The sequence below is a fragment of the Lagopus muta genome, chromosome 7 (genome assembly GCF_023343835.1).
Source record: "Lagopus muta isolate bLagMut1 chromosome 7, bLagMut1 primary, whole genome shotgun sequence".
In the NCBI taxonomy this organism is placed as follows: domain Eukaryota; kingdom Metazoa; phylum Chordata; class Aves; order Galliformes; family Phasianidae; genus Lagopus; species Lagopus muta.
The window spans coordinates 5191171-5199953 of record NC_064439.1 but is presented as its reverse complement, the minus strand read 5'-3'; the positions used below and the strand labels follow the sequence as shown (position 1 = coordinate 5199953).

Here is an 8783-nt window from a genome sequence, read left to right as displayed (position 1 = left end):
AACAGCATGGAGAATTGCCCTCTTTTTGGCTCAGACAAAACCTCCCCAGCAAAGTCACAAGCACCGGGGACCACAAGAGAAACCACATTGGTTTGGAGGATGAATGTATGGCCTCTGCCAGAATCATTCATTTAGAAATCCCCAAGTTCATTTCTGCTTGACCTTGGACAAGGATTCCAGCAGATTTACCCCCAGATTAGAACCTAGTTTTGGATATAGACTGTTATTTGTGCCCAAGCTGGGCTCTGAACTTACTTCGTGATTTGATAGGGATGGATGAGACTTTAATAATTGGCAGTATGTTAAGTGGAGCAGGGAGAAGGCTTCATCTCCTCCACTCTTAAGTGCTAGCTCTCCAATTCACACTGGCCCCAATTGCACATCATCTTTTAATATTTAATTGCAGCTTTGCCAAGGGACTTTGCCTCCTGTCTTGCAAAGGAGGGGGATAGGATGGAGTCAGAAGCGTGGTGCTGAAGAGCCCCAAGGAGACTATCAAATGGCAGATCTCGGCTGGAGGAAAGCACTCTAGCATGTAAGTGATTTTACACATAAACTCTCCCAGATAAGAGTAGATGGAATGAATTAATATCAGCAAATATCCTGTAAGCCCTTGGTGACTGGGGGATGCTGTGCTGATTGTGGGAACTGCTCAGGGTGGGCTGAGAAGAGTATTTTCATCTACTGTGCCTACTGTATTAAGGAAAAGAGCATTATAAAGGGGAGAATGGGGAGCACTTTCCTGCTAATGGCTTGTTCTACCACGATGTGAATCTCTCAGGGGCTCTTCACTGGGATTGCTTAACATTAGCCACAACTGCAAGAACAGGAATGGTTCCCAGACTGTGGGAAAAGGGTGTCTGTGATCTAATAAAACCACTTCTTTTCTAATATTATGTGAAATGAGCTGGACATGGCTTATTTGTGATGGTTGGGGTGGGTTAAAGGTTGGAGGAGGTGGTATCAGAGGTCTTTTGCATCCCTAATGATTTTATGATTCTGTGATTCTGTGGCCACTCAGGGATGAGTGGACAAAAGCTCGAGGCACAGACCGAATTTAAGGCCAGTGCAATAGAAATCATTTATGAAACACATTATACAAGCAACATGGCTTTTAAAGCAAATGCTTTCAAAATCTAAGTACAAGCATCTCATAATCCCATAGTTTGGATGTCTGTGTCAGTAATTAAAGAGCAATTACATATAACTAGTTGGTCCCTAGGGCTCTGTCTAAATTTGGAAAATGAGACCCAGATGACCCAGTGTACTTCCAAGTGTCAGATCAGCCATTGCAAATCCAGTGCCTGGGATTTCTGCTGCGCATTTCTGAAGCCAGGAAAATAAGAACTTTTTTTGACAGAAGAGGGCAAGAGGTTCTTAATTCTCCAGTTACTGCCTGAATTCAGAGCTGGTTCACATCTACGCAACTCTGGGAACATTTAAAAAACTATATGCATTTATGATGCACATGCATAATTTCCATCAAATTATTTTTAAATAAGTTAAAGCAAATCTTTTTCTGATTCCCTCCTCTCCTCTGTCAGAGATATGGACAGGGTGATCAAAGAGAATAAGAAAATTGGTAGGCAGTAGTGGAAAAGACCCATTCTCTGCATTAGAAGTGATTTGACTTAAAATGTGTCTTCCTTAACCCTGTTTTATTATCATGTGATGAGGTTTGAAGATGTTTCAGTGAAGACAATTTTTTCACGGCCAGTTATTGCTTCACTGACCCTTCAAGTGGAGACGGATGCACTGAGTGTTGGCTTGTTTACCACGGGTCTTCACATCCAGCACAATAACCTTTGCACTCTTGTTCCACTGCCAGCAGACAGAGAAGATGGAAAAAGCTGAGAAACTGCGATCAGCTCAGTCCTTTCCTTTTCTGTGTCATTCTCCAAGGAGCAGCTCACAGCACAGAGCAATTCCTCTGAGGAAGTCTGTGTCTGTCTCTGAACTTGTTGCCAGGTGGGTGGCTGATCTGCTATTGCAGGTGACTGTAGGCCTGTGGCTTTTCAGGGTGAGCTCTCCATCCTCCACCTCCCTAACACATAAATCTCACTCAGATAAGGACCTTCCCAAGTACAGCATCCCAGAGCCTCACATCTCAAGCTAAAGCCGAGTACTCTCCTGCCACAAGAGCTATCACAGACTGGAAGGAGCGGTCCTTGAGAGCAGCACTGCGGAGAAGGACCTGGGGGTCTTGATAGATGAAAAACTTAACATGAGCCAGCAGTGTGCCCTTGCAGGTCAGAAGGAAAATGGTATCCAGGGCTCCATCAGAAGAGGGGTGGCCAGCAGGGACAGGGAGGTGATTGTCCCCCTCTACTCTGCTCTTGTGAGGCCCCATCTGCAGTACTGAATCCAGGTCTGGAGCCCCCAGTACAAGAAAGACAGGGAGCTGTTGGAGAGGATCCAGAGGAGGCCACGAAGATGATCAGGGGGCTGGAGCACCTCCCCTATGAGGACAGGCTGAGGGAGCTGGGCTTGTTCAGCATGGAGAAAAGAAGGCTGCGGGGTGACCTCATTGCAGCCTTTTAGTACCTAAAGGGAGCCTACAGACAGGAGGGGAATCAACTCTTGGAAAGGGAAGATAACAGCAGGACAAGGGGAAATGATTTTAAGTTTTAACCCAGGGATGTTGTGGATGCCCCGTCCTTGGACGTGTTTAAGGCCAGGTTGGACGGGGTCCTGGGCAACCTGATCTGAATGTGTATGTTTGGTGGCCCTGCTAGGCAGGGGGGTTGGAACTACATGATCCTTGGGGTCCCTTCCAACCCGGGTGATTCTGTGATTCTGTGTGATTCTGTAAGTTGAGGGAGGGGAGATTTAGGTTGGATGTCAGGAGGAAATTCTTTACAGAGAGAGTGGTGAGGTGCTGGAACAGCTGCCCAGAGAGGTTGTGGATGCCCCGTCCATCCCTGGAGGTGTTCAAGGCCAGGTTGGACGGGGCCTTGGGCAGCCTGGTCTGGTATTAAATGGGGAAGTTGGTGGCCTGCCTGCAACAGGGGGTTGGAGCTTCATGACCCTTGAGGTCCCTTCCAACCCTGGCCACTCTGTGATTCTGTGATTCTATTAGCTATTATATATCAGTGATGCATGATTTTAGCTTGGAAACCAAGTCCTGTTTTAAAATGCAGATCCACTGAACAAAGTTGCCCAAATACAACAATATTGAGGAATTTGCCCTTGACCCCAACGATGGGAATATTACCAGGTGGATAACTGAAGCTTTTAATCTGTATAATCTCTGAGGTGCCACAAGGGAAAACAGCAGGAGATGGAGAGAAGAGCATTGAGGAGAAAAGAGGGGTGTGGGTCTCTCATCCCCTCGTGGTTCCTCTTAATTGCTTCTAACCAAAATACTCCAGGGAGAGTCGCATTTCAACACAAGCCCTTTCAGAGCTGATTTCTTTTGGTTACAACCCATGAATGAGATCAGATCACAGCTCTGCCAAGAATGAGATAAATAAGATTAGCAACAGTACCCACAGTGCATATCCCTCAACATACAAGTGGTAGAGCTGTTGTCAAAACCATCTCTTGAACTCTCCCTTGAGACAGTTTAGTTCCAAATATCCTGAAGATCGATCTGTCTGGCAGAATCTTTGAAGAAAGCTGGAAGTGTACTCCCCACAGTGAGGAAAAGAAAGAAAGTAGTTTCTCCTTCATCATCATCTTTTCTCTGCCCTTCAGGTACCAGAGCATCCTGGACTATGAAAGCAGCATGTCCAAGCAAGAACATCCCAAGGTGAGAGATGCAGGCTCAGATAAAGTAGAACAGAGCATGGTCCTGAGAAAAGTTGATTCTCACGGATCACAGAAAGCTGGCTTGAATCTCATTAAAAAATGGAATTAAAAAAAAAAAATTAAAAAAAAGGCAGAATCTGAAAAATTTTATTTCCAGGACAGTTTTCTAATAGAAAGGAAGATGGAGATAAGACAATTATCTGGCAGGGAAGACAAACAGTGGTCATATGTTTGCTACTGTAAATCTTTCTTGCATTACCACAGGCACATTAGAAGAATGCTCTGGAAACAGGCATGACAGAAACTCCTATGCTTCAGAAGAAAATGGAGTATGCTTAGTTTATGTTTCTGCCCTTTACTTCAGGGAACATAGAGCAGAAAGTGACAGAACACTTTCACCTCAAAAATTAAAAGGTCAACAAATGTGATGGTTGGAGTAGAAGAGTAGGAAGCTGAAAATTCAGTTGGTCTGCTATTGAAGTACGTTATGAACCTGCCTTGATGTTTGTTTTAGCTCATGGAGAGAAGATATCCAGCACAGAGTAATGTCAATCCAATGGGAAAGAAGCATACCTTATCTCAAAGCCATTCCAGTGATGGTGTCTGGAGCAAATCCATGGAGGATCTTCCTATCCATAAAACCAGTACCACAACAAGGAATCTCAATGGACACCTGGCCAACTTGGACACCCCTAAAGCCACTGCACAGAGTAAGACTTTACCTCTTGCTCCACTCAAGACATCATCTCTCCACAGCATTTTGAGGAATAGAGAGGCTGACACCAGGATCATGACGACAATCCAACCCCTCAGCAGGAACACCAAACTCCATAAAGAGCCTTCCTTCTCTTCATCTCTTCAGAGCATACACAAGAAAGCACAATGGAGTCCTACCATCATTACATGGAAGGATTCTGCAGCAAAGGTTTGTAGGTGTTCTTCTTTAAGAGCTCCTCTGAAATTATTTTCTTTGGGTGACTAGAATCATCCTTGTGAGTGGTTGGGCTTCATGGTTGCGGTGCAACATCCACTGACAGCTGGCAGGACCAGCAAGAGATTCCCAAACACATCTTCTTTAAGAAGGAATATGGAATGCTGATTTTGTATAAGAACCTGGCTGAAATGGTCAGGTCCATCCCACCATAATATATCATGCCAGTGATTACTGCTCCACAAGAGGCACTGGTCTCTTCCCTGTGGGTACAGCACAGGGCAACACCAATCATTACTGGGCTTGAGAGCCCCATGTTGTGGAGATGAGTAAAGGAAACAGGTCAATAAACTTGACCTCCAAGGGAAAGCAACAGCATCTTCAAAAATGAGGTTGGGTGGAGAAAACACTAATTCTTAGCTCTGGAAGCAGAGGGAGGCTTTGTCCGAAGAATGGAGAACAGTGCTTGAAGGCAGCAGAGTAAGGACAAACCTGGCTAAGGCCTACAAGAAGAAACCCCATCCATACACATGGATGCAGTGTCTGGCCCACTTTTACCTCTGGACAGCCTCTGGTGCACTCACTTCCCGTGCACTGTGGCTTTGAGCAGTTCCTCTCCTGTGCTGATGGGAACTTACCTCTTTACTCACTGTTGCTCCTACACAGGAAGGAAGGATCTCCCATGACAGACAGACAATCATCTCCTCAGTGACAGATACAGCCAATGACTCAGCCACGGGCAGAAGTGGTGAGTTGGATTTATTTCAGTTAACTGTCGTCATCGCTACTCTACTCCCAGCTGTAACTGGGAAGGGAACAACTTGGTCCTTGTGCTGAGTTGCATTTCCCATCTGATCCAGTAGGCGCTGCCAGAACTGGGCATGCAGGAGTACAGACAAGGACAGGGAGCATGGTGCAGAGGGCAGATGGCCCCACAAGTGCAGCTGTACCCCTTCCAGCCCCGAATGGTGCTATTGCACAGAGCTGGCACATCCCAGCTAGCTGGAACGTGTGCCAGTGATGAGTCCACAGAGCCATCCTGACTCAAGCATTTTAAAATAGCTGGGATTAAACACTGGGGCAGAATTACATCCGTGTTTAGTTTGGAATGAATAATACCTGCCTGCACCTCAGCCTCGAGGAAATAAAAAGAGAGGGGTCCCTTTGTACCCAAGTAAGGAGCCTAGGTCCTGGCAGCAGTGGTGTCATCTTTGGCCAGAGATAGGCTACATAAGTGATCCCTAATTCTGTGGTATCGTCAGGTCTATGACAGGTCAGGGATATTTCAAGGCAAGAGGTATCAGTGAAGAGAGAGAGGAAAAGGGTTGAGTTTTACCAAATAAGCTGCCAGGAAGGTTCTACACGTTTTGTCTGTACTGCTGTCTTGCAGTGTGTAATAGTTGGGTTTGAGAAGAGGGGACCACCCTGACTGCTTCGGACCTGGATCAGGAAACCAGGGACCCTATCTCCCATCTGCCTAGGGTCTATTCTCTTTCCTTTGCACTTTTTCTTTCACAGAAGAGGAAAAGTAAATCATGTACTGCCTGGATATCAGATTTAATTACCCAGCTGCATGGGAAAGCAAGTCTCTGATATGAGCACACAGACAAAAGAAGGAGCTGAACTTTCCACAGTGTTCCCAGGATAATTTTTTAATATCAAAACATGTGAAGTCACCACGCTATCCTGATAAATACAATCACAGAATTAGCTGCAGTGTGCCTTTTACAGCGTGAGGAACATCTCTTGTTCTGGTTGGTACACGATGATTCATGGTTTATCTTAGAGACTGACACCACTCTCCAGCCTCTGACTCAGAGCCCCACAATAGCAAAGACTTCATGTCCTCTTGGCCACTGCTTCTTTGGAAAGTGTTGGCATAGGATCCTTCTGAGGAGCACTTGCGGCCAGGAAAGGAGCTGGGAATATGAGAACTACCTCTGATGTAGGCACTGGATTTGCTCAGAGACAGAACTTTGGTTCAGAGATAGTTGTAATGCTACCTAGCTACATACCAGCTACAAACCAGCTATCCCATATCTCTCCTGGGATGACTTGTCCACGACTTAGCTACTTCCACAGTGGGAAAGATCAATGTTCCACATGTGCCAGTAGGAACTTCCTTATCGTCACCCATGGACAGCCTCACAGCCATTTTCTTGGGACTGAGGATTGGGAACCTGGCTGATGACCTGAGATGAGGAAGGCAGAGTGTGCAATGACTCGGAGTCACACAGTGTTTATAAGGTTAAGCAAAGAGCAAATTTGTGGGGTTTAGGCCATTGTGGTATGGTGAACAGCAGCTTGGTAGTGTTCAGGACAGCTCTGCTGTCTGGCATTTGGCTTATCAGCAAACTCATGTGCCTGCAACACTTCCAAGATGAGTAATTACACATGAAGTCAAAGCACAGTTGCTGTACTTCTTCACAAATGCAGTTTAGTCACCTCTGAGACACTATGGGAGTTCTGAACATTGTTCAAAGAGCAAAGCTGCCTGTATCCCTTAGGAAAGCCCATTCCCAGCAGCTAAGCCAGCTGGGCTTCTTCACCAGCCACACTAATGCTATCAGATGATCTGGAGGAAGCTGCCACAAAGGCTATCACCAAGATGCCGGTTAAAGGGGTCCAAAAGGCTGTAGTTAGCAGTAGTGAGATTAAACTGAGCAATGATCAGCAGAGTGTGTTGGGCTGCAAGGCTTGTTTGCAGGGACAGCGGTGTGCCTGACCCTCGTAGCACTCACGTAGTCTCCTGCAAGGCGGTGTGGTGTCATCTAGTGACAAGAAGACTGTTCCCCTTCGGTTCCAAATGTCTCTAGAAGGACACTTTGCACAGAGCCTGCCAGACACTGTGTCCTCCGGGGGCTGTCATCTTTGCCTCCACGAACTGGGGTCCTGCAGCCAACAGCTCCTATCTGAAGGATGCCAGACAGCGCGTGGGCTTGGAGGATCTGAAAGTATGGGGGGAGAAATGCTGATTTAAGATAAAAAGTTCTGTTTGCATTAGGGATGGCTCTGAGCTCAAGGCAGCTCTAGTCTTTGCCACGATACAGATTCCTGCAGCCCAAATAATCCCTAAAAGCTCAGTCCCCTTTCACCAGCTGCTTTGCATGAGTAGGACAAGAGGGGACTGAGCGTCAGTGTTCCTGCAAGCTGACAATCTGTCCAGCTTCAAGCACTTTCCAACTAAGTCAGAAAGTAAACTCGTGTTGAAGTGTGAGCGATCACCTCTCACAGCTGGCACAGCTCCAGCTACAACAGCAATCAAAACAGATAAAAGAATTCTCTATAACTGGCTTTTCTGCTAACCACAACCCATGTGCTTACATAACAGAGACCTCTTACCTGATCTAATCTGCTCAGCCTTTTCACTGCTGCACTACTGCTGTGCTCTTATCTCAGCTCCCAGAAGAGTCAGCCCCAGTTAGAGTGAGGGCTGCCCCCTGCTCCAAAGCCCCACATCCCCTGCTGCTGAGCCTTGCATGTTCCCACGCTCTCAGAAAGGCCCTGTGCCCCTTGGATTTTATTTATTTATTTTTTTTCCCAGGACTTTTCCTGCTTTCCAAACAGGAGAAGAAAAGCACTTCCCTGGCTCATGTGTGTGCACCCCACAGAGACAATAATGGGGCGCACTGGGTCTACCACCTCAGGATGGACAGGCAGACATTGAAAGCACGAGCATCTGTCTCTGTGTGTTCACAGGCTATCAACATACACGTTGTATGTGGCAGCTAGATGAAGAGACAGGCAAATATATGCTGTATGTACATGCTCTGCACTTCTGTCAGGTTCACAATGAGCATGAGACGCATACAGGTGCATACAGTGGTGGCTGCACTGATCTGCTCTGCCCTTCACCTCCTGCTTTTACATCCCTCCACCCCCACAAAATAAATAAGCCTTGCTCTTCCATGCACTCTGTCCCCTGCCTGCTGCTGTTTATGCTGACACCTCTGCCACATGCTTCATGCTACTGGCTGTGTGTGGCAGCCCCAGCTGTCTCCAGACTCACAGCCTAGTTGGTGATCAAGGACCTGTTACCTTCCTGATAATGTCCCCTGTTTTCTGGATCAATCACTTGGGTCTCCACCACTTTAACTGCTCA

The 8783-nt window shown here is 46.6% G+C and overlaps 1 protein-coding gene across 3 annotated transcripts in view; it reads left to right on the top strand.

The window, feature by feature from the left end:
- Positions 1-312: 312 nt before the first annotated feature.
- Positions 313-8783, top strand: part of XIRP1 (xin actin binding repeat containing 1) — a 35920-nt gene continuing 27449 nt past the window's right edge. The window contains exons 1-5 of one of the 3 annotated variants that reach the window (XM_048950593.1): positions 313-535; positions 1832-1968; positions 3697-3751; positions 4265-4675; positions 5348-5429. In XM_048950593.1, coding sequence (XP_048806550.1) covers positions 1841-1968; positions 3697-3751; positions 4265-4675; positions 5348-5429 — 676 coding nt within the window. In that variant the 5' untranslated portion in view covers positions 313-535; positions 1832-1840. Of the gene's footprint in view, positions 536-1828; positions 1969-3696; positions 3752-4264; positions 4676-5347; positions 5430-8783 lie in introns of those variants that run through there. The other 2 variants (XM_048950592.1, XM_048950594.1) reach the window with 2 other exon arrangements.